Below are 20,281 nucleotides of genomic sequence, written 5' to 3'. Positions count from 1 at the left end.
CAGTTCATACAGAATTTTGTCAGCTCTGAGAAGGCTGGGAGAATGGCTTTCAAAATGGCTGTGGGAAGGATTGGAGACAAAGAGCAACAGGCCAGCCCCCCCCCAACCCCCCATTCCAGACCTTGCAGGGAGGGATGGAGCTCCCAGCAGCCCTCTGAAGAAGGTGTAAGTGAACAGGGAGGAATGGATCCATTCAAGGTCTCTGCAGGTTGGAAGTGATCCTGGCCCTTGGGAGGAACCGAGAGAGCCCTTACTCCATCCCTAAAGCACATCAGCCTGGAACCCAACTTTACTCAATAGTACTAGAGTTCAGGCACACAGACCTGTTCCAGTATTGTCTGCCTGGGGCAGGTTTTTACACACCTTTAATCCCAGCACAGGGGAGGCAGAGGCAGTCAGATCTCTTGTGAGTTTCAGGCCAGCCTGTCTACGGATTCCAGGACAGTCAGAGCTACGTGGTGAGACCAGTCTAAAGAAAGAAAGTAAATAGAGACAAGAGAGAAAGAAAAGAAGAGAGAGACTGGGTGGTGGTGGCTCACACCTTTAGTCCCAGTAGTCAGGTCAGGAAGTGTCTCTGTGAGTTAGAGGCCAGCCTGGTCTACAGAGCTGTTCCACAACAGTTCCGGACAAGGAAACCTTGTCTTAAACAAAACAAAACAAAACAAAACAAAACAAAACAAAACAAAAGGAGGAGATGAAGGAAGAGGAGGAGGAGGAGGAAAAAGAAAAAAAAAGGACTCTAGATACCAATGTCCTGGAGGCAGAGTGAGCAGTAACAGAGAGGCAGTCCACTAGGATAGAAAGGATTTAGCTAAAATTGAGGTCTCTCCTCTCTGGAAAACCACAGTTCCTATTGGATGACAATGAGTATTGCCATGAGGCACGCCATCCACAAAGAAAGCATAGTTCCTCATCACCCACAAAGAGGGTAGTCACCTCTAAGCCTTGTTCTCGTTCCTGGGGACAAAGCTGCGGGTACAACCAGATCCACCTCTATGACCCACACTTAGTCAATTCACCTGGTGCCCGGACTCAGGGAAGAATTCCCGCCGCTCCCTGCAGAGCTCCAAGGAGCTGGGGCTGCAAGTCTAACCTGGGTGAGGCTTCGTTAGTCCCCTGTAGCCAAAGAGCTTTCCGGCAACCCCTAGCCCTGGGCACTGCAGCATAGGCCCTCCCCCCGCATTAGCTCTTAAGCTATGCAAATAGACGTCGGAGGGAGCCCTGTTTAAAGTATTTAGACGAAATGAAAAAAGGCTTTCATCGGCACTAATGAGCCATTCAGGATGCCTCCCCAGTGGATTCTCTCCCGCTCCGCCTCCTGGCCCCTCTTAGGAATAGAAGTCCCACCCCTGAGCCCCAGCCTGGCAGTTCCCTGCTCCGGTTTTGCAGCCGCCCCGCCCCCTCCCCCTCCCTCCATCAAGAGTGGTGGGGGTACTACAAAGGAGGCCCGTTGGTCCCATACCTGTCAGGTCTGGTTCAGGGTGGAGCCCTTTCCACCCCCTGCTAGCTAAGTCTTCTGGTCTTACAGAGGTGTAAACTGAGACTTCGGACTAGAAGGCTGGTGAGCAGTGAAGCTGGAGGCGTCAAGCAGTATCTCTTAGAGGATTTGCCGTCCCAGACAATAGTGCAGCCCCAGCGCTTCCTCTCAGCATCGTCAGTCACATCTTTAGGTCTTTCTGGACCGCAAGGTTTAGGTTCTAATTCCAAAACCACTTCGCTATCACGCGAACTGTCTCCCCAGCTATGAAGGGAAGACGTTGAGTTCCGGGCGGAGGACTCTCCTGACAGACACAGCTTCCACCTGCCAGCCCCAATCCCATTTTCTACAAAGGTGGGGTTGGTTCTTCAAAACCCAGTATAGGCAGGCCCCAGCCACCTCCAGGAGTCATGTCTCAGAGGCAGAAGGCCTAAGATGCTTATGTTCAGTATGGGGAGAGACTCTCTGGTTCTGGGACAAGTTCAGATGGACTCTCTCACCATAGGGTAGAACCAATTCTCAGGCTGGAGGAGAGAGCATGACAACACAGGGGTCCAGAAGAGCCTGGGGGATGTGGTGGGCAGGGAGTCCACTCCTCTAGGTTCTAAAGGTTAAGCTGGTCTGGCATTGGAAGAATGAGAATTTAATGGGATCCATTTATTATCCCATAAAAATTAATGAGTTTATTCTGGAGGTTTCCCGGCCCCTTTCAAGTTTTAATAGGGGATTAGTGAGGGCCTGGCTCTGCAGACCCCTATTATCCTAGAGAAGATCTTAGGGAGTAAAGGGGGCCCTGTGTGTTAGAGAGTGTAGGTGCCCCTGGGCCTGAGTGTGATCACCATACCGACAGAGCAGTGGTCCAGCTATGCCTCTTAGAAGTTGGCAGGGCCTACAGTCTCATTCTAGAAGCTTCTGATTCCAGACTCACCCGCTATAGTACCCAGCCTTTCAGTGGGCTCAATGGTGTGTGTCTGCTTGTACCCACAAGAAAAGACAATATCACCCTCCTACTATATATGAGGAAACTGAGGCCCAGAGATGGGATGTGGTTTTCCAAGGTTCTCTAAAGGCTATATACAAGAGCCAGAATGGACACACACTTCTTGTTGTGGTCTAGGGCCAACAGCTGGGATTGGTAATAGCTGCTATCCACCGCCTTCCTGCTTGCTATAGGAGGACTATACTCTCAGCACCCATCAACCCAGGGAAGTTTGTGTCATTATCCCAAAAGACGGACACTCTGGGGGCCCAGAGTGGCTAAGTAATTCATTCATGATCACACAGAGACCTGGGATTAGAACCCACAGCTTAGAACTGTTTGCTGCTCGTGCTGGGTCTCCTATCTCCCCACCAGTCTGGATGCTGATGTACGAGGGCATCTGTGTGGGGAAATCCTGTAGCTTGTGGTGATGAGAGAGGCTTGGTGGCGTCCTGGAGGGGCAGCATTTTGAGGTGGGCACAGAAAATGAGATTTTCATAGTCAGGACAGGTGCCTTCCCTAATATCCCATTTGTTCATATAATTCACCCTCCTGCTGTGTTGTCTCTATCTACATTTTGTGTGGATTCCTTTTTATACTTCCAGGTCCAATTCCTGTCTCCTCTCTGGGTGGTCATTCCTGTCTGGCTGTCCGCTAACCTCCTGGGATACTTCTTGATGGGTCCTGAGCTTGCACTGTGGCAAGGATACAGCAATAGGTTTCTCTCTCCCCACATAGCTCTGCCTATAAATGTTGGTTCCTGGTGTTAGGCTTAGTGAAGGGTAGTCTCAGGGCACAGTTCCTAAGCATAGGTCTGTTTGTCTACACAGTCAGGATTCACCTTGCTCCCCAAAGCCTGGCTCTCAGGCAGCATAGGTGGGCAGCGGCGGGTCCAGCAGGGAAAAGCTGGGAAGCTGCCCTTGGCAAGTGATGGCGAGTGTCTGCAGAGGCTAGCAGGTCCCTCATCCCTGCGACTAACCTTTCCATCACCATCCTCTTTCCTGCTCGGCCTCTGTTGGTCCAGTAAAGTCCAGCCTTTGAGTATGAGCAGGAGCCAGACATGCTTTAAATGTCAGCACTTGGGAAACAGAAGCAGGCGGATCTATGTGAGTTGGTCCTGTCCCACCTGTACCTGTCCTGACTATGAAAATCGCATTTTCTGGGCCCACCTCAAAATGCTGCCCCTCCAGGACGCCACCAAGCCTCTCTCATCACCACAAGCTACAGGATTTCACACACAGATGTCCCAGTACATCAGCATCCAGACTGGTGGGGAGATAGGAGACCCAGCAACTCACATGGATCTATGCCAGCCTGGTCTACAGAGCTAATTCTAGGACAGCCAGGGCTACACAAAGAAACCCTGTCTTGAAAAACCTAACCTAACCAAACCAAACCAAACCAAACCACCACCACCACCACCACCAATAACACTGAGCAAGGATACCACCTCACAGCCAGATTCTGACTGGAGAAGTGGCTGGTCACCAGTCCTCCAGTTCTTGTCCCCTCTGTGAGCACCTCACACCTCCTTCATTTGCCCTGGAGGAAACAGTCTAGGCCTCCACAGTAAACCAGGGGTAGGGCCGGGTTGCCAGTGTTGGCACCAGGAAGATACCTGTCCCACCTGTTCCAAAGAGGGAGCCCTCTGGTGTCTACTATCCATGGCCATACCTCTGGGGACAGAGCACTCATCGCTTCCAAGTGACCAGGAGCCTCTACGGACATTCTTTGGCATCTCCAGGTTGGAGTCTTACTGTCAGGTCGCGGGATCATCGAGGGAAGTTGGGGCACAAACCAGGAGTTGGTTCATTCCATTGTGGTCTTGCCCCTTATGAATGAGGCCTGGTGTTGCTGACCACACTCATTCTCCAAACCAAGCCTGCACATACCATTAATAAAACAGAGAAGAGTGTATGGGTGCTGTCTGCTCTCACAGACCAGACCACAGGGAGTCATGAAGGGCTTAGTGTGTGGAAATGTCCCAGGGTACTGTTTATCTAGCATTTACCACATGCCCAGTGACATCCCAAGTATTTTACCAGCGTCAGCTCACTGAACATCACAGAGTTCTATCAGACAGGATCTTTAGCACCCCATTGGACAGTTGATGGAAGAGGCACAGGGAAACCCAGTTCCCAGGTTTATCAGTTTGGCTTTGGTTGTCTAGCCTTCGAGAAGCACTTTTTGCAATATTTTTTTTCAGTAATGAAGATGTTTTAAAGATTTTAAAAATATTTATTTAAATTTTGTATATACCTGTTTGCCTGTGTGTACCTATGTGCACCCCATGATTGTAAGGCTCACAGAGCCCAGAAGAGGGCATCAGATCCCCCTATACCTGGAATAATAGGCAATTGTTAGCTTCCACGTGTGTAATAGAAACCTATCTGGAGTCCTCTGTAAGAGCAATGGACATACTTTGTCTGTGTTCTGTATGATAGTCAGGGAGCAAGCATGTAGCTTAGAAGTAAAATGCTTGCCTAGTGTGCAGAGTCTGGCTTTGAGCCCTAGCATTGCAAATGGTTGAAAACAAGGTAACCATCATCATGTGAGGCTGTGGAGCATTCTAAATGGAGCTAGTAAGGATGCGGTAGTGTATTTTAACTTAACTTCATGTTAGGGACTACTATGCACAATGAAAAAAAAAATGTAAGATGGGTAGCCTGGCCTCCATCTCCAACAATATTCACTACCCCTCAGGAAGGAAAAACCTTAGGTGAGGATCCTGGGAGAGTTAATATTGGAGAGGCCAAAGAACTAAGGTAAGATAGTAAAGAACTCGAAGGCTTCCATGAAGGCCGCAGGGGGGCTGGGCCTATCACCCCTCTTTTTTCTAATGATATTTGCTTCCCAGCTGTGGCCAAGTATTCTGTAGGTTGTTGGATGCCTTTTTTTGTTTGTTTGTTTTTAAGATTTATTTACCTTATTTTATACATATGAGTATTTTGTCTGCATGCATGTGTGTATACCATCTGCCTGCCTAGTGTTCTCATTGTCTGGAGGAGGGCATCAGATCCCCTATGACTAGAGCGACAGATGGTTGTGAGCCACCGTGTGGGTGCTGGGCCCTGAACCTGAGTCCTCTGTTAAGTTGAACACTGAGCCACCTCTCGGGCCCCAGGTCGTTAGGTTCTCAGTGGGCAATTGTGAGGGCTACAGCAGAGGCATTTTAAGAGGATTTTGACTTTATGAGAGGAACACTTGGCCTCCCTGTGATCCAACCAAGATGGGCCCAGGCAGGTATATGTCTCGTGGGAACACCTAGTCTGCTTTTCTTTCCTCCCTCACTGACCAGTCAGCAGCAGAGGGCAGAGTATCTCGGGGCAATCCTGGAGCAGCTGCCCAGCTGCAGGGCTAGGGCTGGGCACTCATAGTTACCAAGGCATCCCTGTGAGCCAGTCACAAATCTCTACAAGAGCCATCTCCCCTCCAGAACTGCCGACTACTCTTTGTGCTTGGATTTGGTATTTTACATTTTCCTTGTGAAGAATCTGTGGCTGAGGGGCAATGTGGATGGACTACCCTACTTCTTCTGAAGGGAGAATGGCCATCAAGGATCAGCCTGTTTTGTAGCTTGGGATCAATGCTGCTGCTGCCCTGGTGGCTGCTCTGTTGCTGGCACATGTGCATGAGGAATAGACATATGGCCATCTGGTAGTGTTGGTGGTGTGTGTGTATGTGTATGTATATGTGTGAGTGCATATGCGTGTGAGAGAGAGTATATGTATTGTGTGTGGTGTATTGTGTATGTGTGTGTGTGAGAGAGTATGTGTTTGAGTATGTGTGTGTGTGTGTGTGGTATGTGTATGTATGTATATATGCATGTATGTATATATGTGTATGTGTGTGAGTATGTGTGTGGGGTGTGTTTGTATGTGTGTGTGTGTGGGTATGTATGTGTATGGTGTGTGTGTGTATGTGAGTATGTGTGTATATGTGTGTATGTGTGTATATGTGTGTGAGTATGCATGTGGTGTGTGTGTGTGTGTGAGTATGTGTGTGTGGTGTGTGTAAATCTGTGTGTGGTGTGTGTATGTGTGAGTATGTGTGTATATGTGTGTGTGGTGTGTGTGGCGTGTTATGTGTGTGTATGTATATATGTATGTATATGTATGTGTTTAAGTACAAATACACACACAGGCCACTAGTCATTTCTATTTGTCCTTGTTTATGAATAATACACCCTAGAACCTTAAGCCCCAAAAGACCCTAGACATAGCAGAAGGGGATACTGTTCCCACAAAGGCTGCTGTGGCCCCTTATTTTAACTGTCCCCTCCTCGGACTCTAGTCTGGCCTTTCCCAGAGCTGTTTGTCTTACAGCCCCCCAGGTTCTGAGGTGGGAGGGAGGTGGGGAGGGAAGGAACACTGCTCTGGGCTACAGCCAGGCTAGGCCTTTTCACTCCACTGTTCCTTTCCTCCTGTGAGGCTGTGATCAGGGGCCCAGGGTGGAAGGAGCTCCCTGCTAACTGCCACATTCTCTGCTTTCCAATTTAAAATCTAATATGGTCTCGCCACTGCAGAGCTGGGGGCTGGAGAGGTGATTAATGAGGCCTCAGCTACAGCGTCACCTGCTGCGTTCTACACCTTCCCCTGCGGCCTTGTGTTCCCCCCTCCTGTCTGCCTGCTGGCCCTGGGGACCTGGAGGCCAGAGCCCTGCCTGCCCACTAGTGAGTGATTCCTGGGGCTGGGGCCTTAGAGCACTGCCCTGAGAAGTAGGGGCTGTTGAGTTGGCTCCGCCCCCTGGGACAGTACGGAAGCAGTGGGAGGAGCTCCCTTCTTACCCTTGCCAGTCTAATCTATCCTTCATTTGACTGGGCTACAGTTAACAAGGCAGGATCTAGGTAGGAACTGAGACTAGGGTTCCTTTACTCATGCTGGGATTTCTATTCATCAGCTCCTCCGTCCATCTGCTACCCCAAGCCCCTTTTTCTGTCTAGGATGTTAGGCAGGAGACAGAGGAGCTATCTCTGGCAGAGGTAAGAGCAGAGGGGCAGAATCGCATGGCCCTGAGCTGGATGAGCAAGTCACAGGCCTCCTGAGCCAGCCCAGTCATTACCAAACCATCAGCAGCAAAGACCGTATTTCTCTGAATGGCAAACCTTGGAAATGTCAGCTGGGACAGGAAGTCTGCAGAGCCAGGAACTGTGTTCTCCCTGGAGCCAGGAGCTGGACCATCTCAGCCAGCTCAGAGGCAAAGCTCGGAAACAGGGGGTGACCAAGAGAGAAACAGCCATTCTCTCCATCTCTGGCCACTCCCCGACTCTAGACATCAACCATAGATAATCCCTTACGGCCACAAGCATAGCAAAGCAGAGCCACAAGGTGACAGGGCTGGAGAGCAACTACCTTCCTGGGTCCCAGATCAGAACCTCTGGGCTGCTGCCCTAGCCCCTACCCCAGTGTTCAAAGGCCAACTCCTGAGGCCATTCCCAGCACTTCTGTTCACCTCGGGGAACTCGGCTCTGATGCTAATGAAAGGACTTACCTCATGCATAAGGGCCAAAATCACCTCCCTAACCAGTCACCTTTGCTCTCTGATGCTTCTGGGAAATACCTATTCAGGAACTGCAGTTGAGGAAGAAGGTCCCATGCTCGGAACCCCAGGATTCCCTGGTTCTCCATGCTTGAGCTGGGCTCTAGCTACTCCTTTCTCTGGAGGTCATTAGACTCTATGCTCTGAGCTGTGGAGGCCTTATCAGAGCCCTGACTCCAGGGTAGCTCTGCCTCTACCACGCTGATTTAGTGTACGGCCTTCAGCTTGACCTGCCCTCCCTGGGCCTCTCTGGTTTTTTCCTTAGCACTTGGTTCTTGATTTCTTTCCTTTTCTTTCTCTCTCCCTCTCTCTTTCTTTCTTTCTTTCTTTCTTTCTTTCTTTCTTTCTTTCTTTCTTTCTTTCTTTCTTTTTTTCTTTTGAGATAGGGTTTCTCTGTGTAGCCCTGGCTGTCCTGGAACTCACTCTGTAGACCAGGCTGGCCTCGAACTCAGAAATCCACCTGCCTCTGCCTTCCAAGTGCTGGGATTAAAGACGTGCGCCACCACGGCCCTGTGGTTTTTGATTTCTTAAGAAGTCTTTAGGTGGGAGGGGGCAATTACAACTTCTCTATTATGGGTGCCCAACTCTAGGAGTTGATAAAGCCTCCTGGTGGGCACAGTGGGTTATTATATTATGCTGTTATTTGTCACTCTCCTGTATGCTCTGAAGCCCATTTCCTTATCTCTAACTCTTGGTCCATATTTGCTGAGCATTGGGTGTGAGAACGTATATGTGTGCATATGCATATTTTCTGTGTGTACATGTTACGAGCATGCATGCTTGTGCATTGTGTATATGTGAGTGAGTGGGTGTGCATGCCTATGTGTGTGGAACTGTGGCATGTTTGTGCACATGTGTGCATGCATGTGGGGGGGGGGCTCAGGTGGCTTTGGAGGACCCTGAGAGCCCTCCTGACCACCTGCTGTCTTCCAGCTCTGGGTCACTCACTGTTTGTTTGCACTATCTGATGACTCCAATCCTACAGGTGAGAAAGCTTGGTTAGAGAGCTGACCTGTGGGAGACAGTGTACCTGGAAGGCAGGCATAGGAGTCTGAGGGAAAGGCAGAGAACAGATGCAGAAACAAAAGGCCCCTGAGAGCAAAGACAGGCTGTACCTAGAAGTAGGCCTCTCTCTGAGGGAGCTGGGGCTACCTCTCTTTTTGGTCCATTGGTCTAGCTCCTGAAACCACTTTGCTCTGTGCTTTCCCAGCCGAGACTAGTTTCCAGGGCCAATGGAAATATCTATGGGGGTGAGTGGTTCTTCCTGCTGGGTCTGGAGGTAATGACGTGATAGTGGCCTTTGGGAAGAGTTGAGCCTCAGCATGGGCCTGAAATCCCTCTAGGAAGTGCAAGAATGATATTAGAGGCCCCGGGATGGGTGGCTTCACTGGCATGCCTCCCTTCTCTCTGCCTCTTGACCCTTCAGCATCTCTCTGGCCCTCCCAGCTCCTGTGGGGGATGCCAGCAGCTCTACCTTACTTCCAAATGACCTAGGGACGAGTCCCTGGAGAGTTAAGCTCTGCCTTTGGGGGCTTGGTGAGGTGAGGGAGCAGAAGTAGCCCCAGGAACTCCCTTCAGCAGGTAGGGAGGTTTACCTGCCTCCTGCCACACTAGCCCAGGCTATCTTTGCCACCATGTTTTTTTGCAACTGAGGGAAGGGGGTCTCAACTTCTGAGTATCTCAGACTGTGAGATTCTCAAGACTTGCCCTCTCCACTTCCACAGAAACCTTCAGCAGGGGAGAGGAGAGGCGCGGAGTTGCTAAAAATAGCAGCATCTCTGATCTTCCTTGAGGGGTCAGTGGAGCCCAGGATTGGGGAGAAAGAGAATGGAGTGGCCTGATGGGAGTGGGGACAGCAGCCTGAGCTGAGGTCTGATGTATTTATTCCATAGGCCACTGCCCCAGGATGCACAGAGGGCCCTGACAGATGCACCCAGGGATGGATCTGACACCCAGGGATGGGTAGACAAGTGAGGCAGGCATGCACAGCCAAAGCTCCCTGCATGTCTAGGCTGCTTTCCCCCTCCAGAATCTTTTATTTTTTTAAACATTTATTTTCTTTATGAGTACACTGTAGCTGTAGCTGTCTTTAGACACACCCCAGAAGAGGGCATCAGATTCCATTACAGATGGTTATAAGCCACCATGTGGTTGCTGGGAATTGAACTCAGGACCTCTGGAAAAGCAGTTGGTGCTCCCAACTGCTGAGCCATCTATGCAGACCCAACCTCTCACACCCACCTCCTAACCACCTCGTCTTTGCTTTGGCCTCCAAGGTCTCTGCTGAGCTGGGTGGAGGAACAACTTGAATTGAGAGAGCTAAACTTTCTTCCCCTGTCTTTTCCTGTTTCTGTTGCTTGAAGCCCAGGACAGGAAAGGCCAAGGGAGTGCCACAGTCAGTATGAGGTACAGCAGGGCTAAGACTTCAGACACCAGCCAGCAGTCAGAGGCCTCCTGAGCACCACCCAGACCTGTGATCAAGCACAGTGGGATGGAGAGATAGGAGACTAGACTAAGCAGTATAGAATAGGGCTCTGCTATAAGACAGGTTCTGTGTGGGCCATGCAGGAGGAAGGAGAAAGCAACCAGGTAAATAAATGTGCCCGCACATTACTTTTCTCATGCCTTACTGGAGACCCTCCCCCCCTTTACACTTTTGGCTGGAGATATCAGGGGTACTTTGAGCCCCAAATTGTGACTTTCCTCCAGTTTCTTTAGCCATCCACAAAATAGGGTGCCCTGATGGGAGGGAGACTGCCAGCTGTTGGACCAGATGTTTCAAATCACCAGCATCTCCTGGATATAAATAATTTGTACGACTATGTCGGCAGAACAGTGTGCCAGGTGGAGACCCTTAGAAGGTCCGTGAACCCAGGCTGTCCTTCTGCCACTTGGTCTCATGTTGCAGACCTTGAGCTGATGCTCACCCCTGACTTGAGAGCTCAGCCCTGGCCTGGCTTCTTAGGTCATTGGGTCCAGGCCCTCCAGTGACTGCCTGACAAAGTGGCCCCCTCTTAGCACCCTGCATCTCTCCAGCTATTGGAGGACCCTCTCCTCAAGTAAAACTAGCCTTTTCTTAGTCTCTACCCTAGCTGATTTCCTTCTATTTTCTATGCTGTCTACAAAAGAGGTGGGATAGAATCTGGTGCCATGAATTCCTACTGGCACAGTGAAGTGACATGATTCATCCAAGGTCACATAGACACCAAGAGCCAGCACAGAGTTTAAAGAGAGGGTGGGGGGATTCCTGGCTTTCTGATTAGTTCTGTGCTGTTGGGAATTTTTCCTGATATGCAGTGTGTCTCTCCACACTGCTTGAATCCCCTCTGCCTAGGCTTCAGAGACTCCCTAGGCACCTGCTGGCTTGTGGGACCCTGGCCAGACACTCAGCAGGTGGCCGCTTGGGGGACAAAGAAGCTGGTGATCGCTGGCCCAAAAGCTGGGAGGAAGGAGGGGGCAGGAAGAGGCTGAGAGGGGAGCAGTGCAAATGAATCTGGGCTGAGGATGCAGCGAGCAGAAGGAAAACAGCCTGTAGATAAGATGTAGGGATGCTCAATGGTTTGGGGCTTTCCTACTGAGCTTCCCTAAATTCTGCCTGATGGGAGGGAGGGGCTTGATTGTAAAGAGAAGAGCTTTTGGAGAGTGGGTAAAGGGGTGAAGGGGCCTCTGAGGGACATGATGAGGTTAATACCAGGGTAGGACAATTCTGATTAAGCTCTTGGGAACGCACTTTGTGGGTGGATACCCTCTACTTGGATTATGCAATGTATTTGGTTTGGTGACAAGCAGGAGGAACCCTGTACCATATTTGCGTGTGGAAAGTTACAGGGATATGCAGACCTAGTAGAGATGAAACTTTCATTTCATCATGACTTGGCCTGGGGACCTCAGAGACTTTCTAGGCCTTCACAGAATGAGATGGTGGTTTCCTGCTACAAGTGAGAAACTGAGGTATAGAAGTATCCTGATCAGTATCCTGATCAGGAGTCATCTGTCCCTGAAGTCCAGGGTAGTTGGATCCTGTAGGTGCTATTTGTTGTAGCTAGCCCATTCAATTACTATTAGAGGAGAAAAAGCAAATAAACTAAACCAACCAAACAAAAACAAACCAACAGCAACGAAAAACAAAAAACAAAACAAAACAAAAACAACAAAACCCATAAGTCTCTAGTATAGATAGAGGTAGCTAGAGTGGATCTTAGTTATTAAGGATGTGGTTTGTCTCTAAGTTTCTTAAGATCAGGGCTTGTGTGATAGCCCGGTTTTTGATAGGTGCTGAATAGAGGGATTGTTGAATGGAGGATGAGTGTGTAAGTGAATGGCTGAGTTCTCAATGGGTCGTATTTGCTGGGTAATCAGGAAAGGGGAGGCAGGAAAATGGAAACAGACAGAAAGACAGAATGGCATTCTGTAAAGACCGGACCAGTTACGGCATGGACAGGGGTCTAGGCTTTATCTAGCATCCTCACTGCATCTCCTCCCCTCCTCCCGGGCTTACTCAGTCTCTGTTCATCTCCTGGCAGAGCCCCTGGTTCCTGCTGGGCTCAGCTAGGACCTCCCACCTCACCCCTTCTCTCCCTGCCAGATGCCCAGCCAGCAAGGCTGCAGGCTCTGCAGCCAGAGCCTGGGATTGTTGTTGGAGACGTGGCAGGTTTGTTTGCTCCCAAGCCCTCTGAGAAATCTCAACAATCAATGGCCAACAACACTCTGCCTGCAGCTGCAGCATCGATCTTCTCTTCCAAGGGCTGGCGGCTGGGGGGACTTGCAGGTAGGTAGTTGGACGGAAGCTGGGGAAGGTTTAGGGCTTCCATGTGGGGACTGGACCTTGGTGGAGGCTGAGGAGGTGGGATAATCCAAGATGCTAAGACAGGTGGGACTGATCCTCTCATTTATCAACACCCACAAAGGGCCAAAGTCACCCAAGGCAACTGGTGAGGTTGTTTGTGCCGAGGTGTTTCAGCCCTTCGCCATTAAAGATAGAGTATGATAAAATGTCTCTGTAACTTGCCACAGTAAAGACTGAGAGTAGGTATCACTGGGAAGCAACTGTCAAGGCCAGAAATGTGATAGGAGAAAGTTATGGAGTATCTACGTCTTGAGTCTGTCAGACAATATGAGCTTGAACTTGGTCTATGAAAGGCAGGTAATAGCTTCTATTTCATGGAAATGATACGAGGGGCAATGAGTGAATGTATTCCAAGCACTTAGGGAGCCTGGCATATATTTGGTCCTCATAAACATTTGCTGTTATTGCTGCTGCTTATATTATTTGAATAGTGGTGTTCTGGGTTCCTATTTCCCTAGACTATCTCTTTCCCTAGGCTGGAGGAGACAGAGCGCTGGCTGATGCAAGACTTTGCAAAATGGGCAGGCTTTGGGGTACCCTTTCTATTTACTAGCTAGACAGCCCAGGGTAAGTGACTTGCTCTCAAACTTATTTTTCACATCTGCAAAGTGGGGATAGAGACCTCTTACTGTGAGCATTAAATAGAAAAGACTTGATTAGTGAGGCCTTGGCCCCTGTGGGTAAGGCTGTGTTCTCTGGGCCCCTCCTAATATCTCAAACCATGTTTGTGCAATGAGCAAATGAATGGTGGACTGAATGGTTGAATGGCTGTACCCCAACATTCGCTTTCTGTAGGAATGAGAAAGGTTCATGGATCTGCATTACCGTCTAGATTAGTCTTAGGCCCCCGCTTACTCTATTCAAGGGCATATCTGCTCTCAGAGCTCCATATTAGTGTCTCCAGGCTGTGTGGTGGTTTCTGAAGCTTGAATGGTTGAGTGCACTCTGGAGCCTCGGTTGTCAAGTTCATACAGGGCTTCCCTCTCAACCAGATATGAACTGCGAGAGGGGATTTGAGAGGCTGGGTCCCATGCTCTTCTGTGCTGATTTCTACCCATGCAATTCTTACAGATTTCTTAACATGCATTTGATGTGTGCCATGTGCTAGGTAAGCCCTGAGTCACTGGAGACACAGTAGCGGTGGCACTAAGGGATGACTTGGCCATTGGCCCTGCCCACAAACCACCTAAGGCTGATGACATGACAGCTTAATTTGTAGAAGGAAAAAGTCTAAGTAAAGGCTGTAATTTACAGGCAGAATAATTGGCCAACTGTTAGGAAAGGGGAAAAAAAATCCCAACATACAATCTATGTAAAAATAGTGTACTTGCTATGCAAACTCAGCTTTAAGACACAGTCCCAGCTGCTTGGGGGCCATTGTTCTGTTCTAACCAGGCAACTGACCCCTAAGCTTCTCCTAAGTAGGCTTTCTGGAGTTACCCAAGATATATGGAGTGAGCAAGGTAGGCTCACTGTTCTCTTTCCTGAGTTGTTGATACTGGAAGGAGCTTCAAATAACCAGGCAAAGGCTCCTGATCCAACAATCTGGTGACCAGATGGGGCACCAAACAGACAGTGGGAGCATGGACAAGTCCTCTGACCCAGGCTGGAGGACAGGCCAGAGAGCAGATGCCTCCTGCCAATTACTGAAGTGCCAGTCGAGCCAGCCTCAAAGGCATGAAGTACACTAACCGGGCTGGACGAAAGGAAGAAGAAACAGCAACAACAACAACAAGCAGGTAGAAGGAACATCAAGAGTCCGAAAGCTGTTGAGAACTGGGCTTGTCTGAAAAATTAATGCCAAGATTCCTTTGACCTGGCTGGATTAGTCATCTTTCGGGAATGATGCTGCTTCCTGTTGGAAATGGCCTTGAAGACTTCCTAGCATCTACTTTCTACCTCTTGGCTGTGGACTGGGGCTGGCAGCTTTTCCTCCTCTAGGTGACCCTTATTTATAGAGCTTAGCCCCAGGCAGGTGAATTCCACGCACCCTTACAATGATGGCTCCTGAGAGTGAGGTCTATTGTGAGCCAAGGACATGGTCAGCTGGGCTCTTCCCCACCTGGGCTGAGAGCATCCTTTACTGAAGTTACCCCTGTCTATTGTTTTCTGTCTGACTGAGGTTGGAGGGTAAGATAATGAATCCTGAGAGCTCTGCCCAAGTAGCAGTGCAGGATTCCTGGGCTTGGCCGGAGCTAGGAGGGATGAAGACAAGAAGGGCTGGAGGAGGCTGGAGGGCTTGGGACTGGATGAGAGAGAGGGTGAGGAGGCAGTCTTTCTGAGAAGTCCCTCTGTTCAGGCAGGCATGGGGACGGGGTGGATGGAAGCTCAGTTTCTAATTAAGCCCAATCCCATTGTCTTCTTGCTCCCCATTAGTGCCCCACAGCGTCCCCAAGTCATTTTAAGCCTCCACCCTGCTGAGGCTGGGATGGCCGCCAGGACCTGCCAAGCTTGAGTCGCTTAGGCCCGTGAGGGGCCAGAAGCCAACTCTGCTCTTCTTGGGCAGTCTCCTCAGAAACCCAGCAGGGGTTTCCTGCCTGCCAGGTCCACCTCAAGGGCTCTAAGTGGAATTCAAGCTATTTCCCAGGAGCCTTTATCCCCAGTAAGAGCCCTGATCCTGAAGAACCAGGCTAGAAAGCAGGGTGTGGTAAAGCAGCCCCCAGGCTCGAGCAATAAGCTGTCAGAAGCCAGCACCAACAAGAGCTCCACCCCAAAGCAGCAATTTGCATTTTAGGTTAAGTCAGTCCTAGGTTAACCCTTGCAGCAGTGGGAATCCTGGAAGCCAAATCCTCCCTTTTTTTTTTCTCCCACACTTTATCCCCCAGTTTCTGGCAGAATAAGCAACTGAGGCTTGGTGCTTCTGCCCCTGCCCCCATCTTTCTTTCTACCACACTCTCAAGAGAGCTTAGAGAGATGGAGCCCTGGATCCAAGGTCGCATAACTATGGGGGCCCCTTCTATACCTGGCGACCTAATCCCACCCCAGTGTTGGCTGCTTTTACCTTCACAATCTCCCCAGGCTACATTCACACATGCAGAGTTTAATTAACTTTATTGATATTCAGAAATTAAGAGAATGACTAAAGGTAATTGCTCATTAAAAATCATTAAACTGACACAACAGGCCTAGGCAGACACAGCTCCCGTTGAACTGTCTTCTCCCCCACTGTGACAAGACTTCCCTAGCATTTCCTGTGGTCTGGGAGGATGCCCCTAGTATGTAATGCCTGTCATACCTGGAACCAATTACATCTAAGAGGCTACAAAAGAACTAGGGGCTTGAGCCTGTGGGGCAGAGCATTATCCATCTATCTCTTTAGGGGCTTGAGCCTGTGGGGCAGAGCGTTATCCATCTATCTCTTTGGTTTTCAGAGCCTCTTCCTTCCTTGGACCACTGAAGGTTGAAGGTTTAGACTGTGGCTGACTGCCTGTGGGTTGAGTCCCTCTTGTGAGCAGAGCTCTGAGGTCTCCCAGGCTGCCAGGCTGCAGAGATGCATCCTCCAGCGGAAAAACTTGCAGCCAAAGGTCTTTACTCCACAAATCCCTCCTTTACTAAAGTCTCCAGGAACCCCCGAGGGCCAAGTGAGCTACCTCCAAAATGAGAGGGCTCAGAACCCTAATGATGAACCTCCCATCTATGTTAAATAGGTGGGGGGCCTCCTAGCCACCCAGCTCTGGGTCCAGGCTTTCTCACATGCCAGGTTAGCCACTGCTTCTAAATCCTCTCCTTCTACCTACAAAGCACACAGTAGAACAACCCCATGGCACTGGAGAATCTAATGAATCACAGAAGGACACTGGCTGGGACCACAGACTTCTGGCCAGGGTGGGTAAATTCCTCCCAACATAAACCTCCACACCTCCAATCTGGGCTGGACTCTCAGCCATACCAGCTTTCTTCTTGGAGACCTATGGTCTCTCTTCAACCTGCAAGGAGCTGGTTGGCAGAGACTACACCCGCACACTAGTGGCTTAACTGATGAATTGTCACCCAACACTCAGAGCTGAACTGCAGACGTCCTGAGACCTGAGGAATCCAGATCACACACTCAGCAAGAACACACACAGACCCTGTCCCCAGGACGGAGCTAGGATGTGGCCATACCCATTCAGGTCCCGAATGCAGAGAGATAGCCTTAAATTTCTTGCCCAGAAGATGGGTTTCTCTTCATCCTTTCTTATCCCTGGAGTGGGCTTATGAAATTCTTCTTCCTCCCAGCAAGGTGAATATAGAATTCTAAGTTTTCCTAGTCTTAGGAGGAGCCAGTGTGGGCAGCCAGGTGGGCTGGGCAAAGACGTGGTCTACTTGTGGGTAGAGCTAGAGGTTCAAAGATGTGCACCTTCGCCACCAGGGCAGGAGAACAGCAGCTAGGTACTAGTCCAGCCCCAAGCGGCCCTAGTCTGGCTGTTCTGACCTCCAAACTCTCCGGCCTAGGAGAATGGAGCCTGAAGGTTACAATCCTCTCTCTCCCTCCCTCCCTCCTCGACAGCAGACGCTAGGAACCATAACCATATGGCGAGGGACTTTGAGTCCCAAGTCAAAGTGCAGTTTCGCGGACCCCAGCAGGCGATCAGTAAAAGCGGAGAATGACCTGAACATTTGAAGGCTCCCGAGACCACTTGCTTCAGACCCTCCCTGCTTCCGCATTCATCTTTCTTCCAAACTCCCTTGCTGCTTACTCCGAAGCCAAGCGTTTCTTGACCGAGACCAATGAAGTTGGGACTTGACTCGGCGTCCGGGACTGGGGCAAACGGTGAGTTCTGCTAACTAGTCTGCGGCTCCGAGGGTCGACAGAACCCGGCAGGAAGGCAGAGCCGAAGAGAAGCAGCGCTCCGTGCCTGTGCGTGTGTGCATGTGTGTGTCCGTGTGCAAGAAAAGAATTTCAGGGAGGGCAGCCAGTCCCAGGACCTCAGTTGCTGCAGCACCAAGAAGAGCGAGGGGCTGGGTAGTGGGATCTCAGGGTCCTCGAATGTCTCCCCAGAATTGTGCTATAGGTTCCAATTCTGACTTGATAGCGTCAAGGCAGAGAAAGGTGAGAGATGTCCCAGTCCCGGGTCCCGCCACCACCCGACCCAGTTCCTCTGCAGTGAGGATAACGAGGGACCCAGAATAAGCGGCAAAGTCGAGCGAAGTTTGGAGACCGGCAGGGGAGGCTGAACGGCGGGCTGCCAGCTGGACTGTCCGGACTCCGCACCCACGACCTGCGGCCCCCCCTCCCCCGCAACGCGCCGGGGCGCCCCTAGACGCCTGGAGTGGAGCGAGGGAGCGCGCGGGTGAGCGCGTGTGTGTGGGGAGGGGGGTGGGTGGCGTGATGAATTGCAGCAGAGAAATCCCATTAGATCCGGGGAGATGATTAAAGGCGAGGTCTCGGCCGGGCGCGAATGGCGGGAGCCGTGGCGGCTTCCCGCCCGTGGAGCCCGCGCCCCGCCCGGCTGGGTCGGCGCCGGGGAGAGCGCAGCCGGCGGGACGCGGTGCTCGGGAGGAACACCAGGACGTGCAGAGCAAGGCGCCGGGATGGTCTTGCTTTCCTACCCCCTGGGAGTCCGCGCCCGCCCCCGTCCTGTGACCGGACGCCCGGGTCCCTTACCGTGAGCCAGGAGCGCCAGCAGCGAGGGCAGGAGCAGCAGGGCTGCTGGGCGCATGGTGCTGCTTGCGGCCGCGCCCCGGGGTCGGGGCCGCGGTAGGGGGACTGGGGACTGGGAGAAGGTGTGGGCGCGGGGGGCAGAGCCGGTCCCGGGGAGAGCAGCGGGGCCGCCGCCGCCGCCGCCGCCAGCGCCTGACAGAATCAGCACCACGGCCAGCGCCTGGCGTCGGCGCCCGGGATCGCCGCGCGGGGCTGGGGGCGGGGGCGCAGGAGGAGCGGCTTACCGTAAAGTCTCAAGCAAAGGCGCAGAAGACCCAGAGGCAAGAGCACAGGCTTTCGAGCCCTGGGGAAAGGACTGCCCTGCTAATGTGGCACACAGCCCCCCAACCCCCCGCCTTCCCGAGCTGCCCACGCCCAGCCAAGCTTGCCACCCTCTCCTGGGTTAGTAGCTTACCAAGGTGTTAGGTTCTAGTCGGATTCTCCGTGAAAGAGAACACCCCCTCCCCACCTCTCTCTCCACCCCACCTTGGTACCTGGAAAGATGCACATCAGTGAGGCAGCTGGTGAGGCCCGCCTGCCCTTGTGGCAGCTCCATCCTGGGCCGATAATGAAGACGGCTTTTGAGCGTACAAAGGACAATAAATTATTACTTTGCGCTCAATAAATGCCAGGGCTCCAGGCAGCTGCATCAGCAGCAAACTGTGCTCACAGAAAAGCTTAATTATCCTGATATTATAGTTAAAAGCCAGTGGCACTTGTGTCCTGGGGCGACATTCTCCACTTGGTAGGAGGCAACCTGGGTCAAGCTGTGGGGTGCTGAAGGCAGCACCCTGGGTCCCCATGTAGCCATGGGTTTCCAGACCTTGCTTTCTCTGTTTCCTCTGTAGAGCATCCACAGTAACACAGATCTTTTATGCCAGTACCAGCTCCGGTCTTGGAACCGAAGGAGAAAATGGGATAAGCATGAATATCAGGGGTCTTTATGACTGTTTTAATTTTAAATTTTCTTTCTTTCTTTCTTTCTTTCTTTCTTTCTTTCTTCCTTCCTTTCTTTCTTTTTTTTTGTTTGTTTTTTCAAGACAGGGTTTCTCTGTGTAGCCCTGGCTGTCCTGGAGCTCACTCTGTAGACCAGGCTGGCCTCGAACTCAAACTCAGAAATCTGCCTGCCTCTGCCTCCCAAGTGCTGGGATTAAAGGTGTGCGCCACCACTGCCCAGCCATTTTTTTTTTTTTAAACCATGCTAGGAACCAGGGCCTGGCACTTGATCTCATACTTGATAGACAGGGAGGGGTCCTGCCATTGAGCTACACCTTCAGCCTACCAGGTGTAACTGATTGTTTCAGATGGAAGAAAACTTGAAGAAGGGGCAGTAACCAAAATAGTTGGAGTAGTCAATAGCACAGAAAAAATAAGATTCCATGACTCTGTGACCTGAGGAAACCCAGTAGGTCATGGGCCAACAACGGGTTAGCCACGGCTGGGCAGAACCTGAGGCTACTCTTCAGACCCAAGGGGCATGGTTAGGCTTGTTATAGGAATTTCAGTGGACTCAACAGGACACAACCATGTGGCTGATGTTAGTATCTGCAGAGGAAGAAGGAGGTGAATCCTCGGTAGCCCTTAAAAGGCAGCTTAATGTTTAGTTCCTTCCATGTGAACTTGGGTCAAACCCCAATAATTTGCCCACGGCATTTCCTCCATCTCATTCTGGAAACAAGTGACTTCTGCCCCAAATTTCATTCCTTGGAGAGTGTTTTGGTCCTTACAGTCTTCCAGCTTTGCTTCTTTGGTTCTCTGTAGACCCTTTTTGTGGGCTCTGGGGAGCCATCTTGCTTGTTATAAAGAATCCCAGGCAGC

At 51.0% G+C, this 20,281-nt stretch overlaps 1 protein-coding gene across 5 annotated transcripts in view; it reads right to left on the bottom strand.

Annotated features, from left to right (window-relative positions):
- Sez6 (seizure related 6 homolog) overlaps positions 1 to 19,050 on the bottom strand; it is a 49,671-nt gene extending 30,621 nt beyond the window's left edge. For 4 of the 5 annotated variants that reach the window (XM_031352184.1, XM_031352185.1, XM_031352187.1 and 1 more), the window contains exon 1: positions 18,428 to 18,685. In XM_031352184.1, the coding sequence (XP_031208044.1) occupies positions 18,428 to 18,482 (55 nt within the window). In that variant the 5' untranslated portion in view covers positions 18,483 to 18,685. Of the gene's footprint in view, positions 1 to 18,427; positions 18,686 to 18,957 lie in introns of those variants that run through there. The other variant, XM_031352186.1, reaches the window with a different exon arrangement.
- Positions 19,051 to 20,281: the final 1,231 nt, after the last annotated feature.

Source organism: Mastomys coucha, unplaced genomic scaffold (genome assembly GCF_008632895.1).
Source record: "Mastomys coucha isolate ucsf_1 unplaced genomic scaffold, UCSF_Mcou_1 pScaffold5, whole genome shotgun sequence".
Classification (NCBI taxonomy): Eukaryota; Metazoa; Chordata; class Mammalia; order Rodentia; family Muridae; genus Mastomys; species Mastomys coucha.
This window is presented reverse-complemented; position numbering and strand designations above follow the sequence as displayed.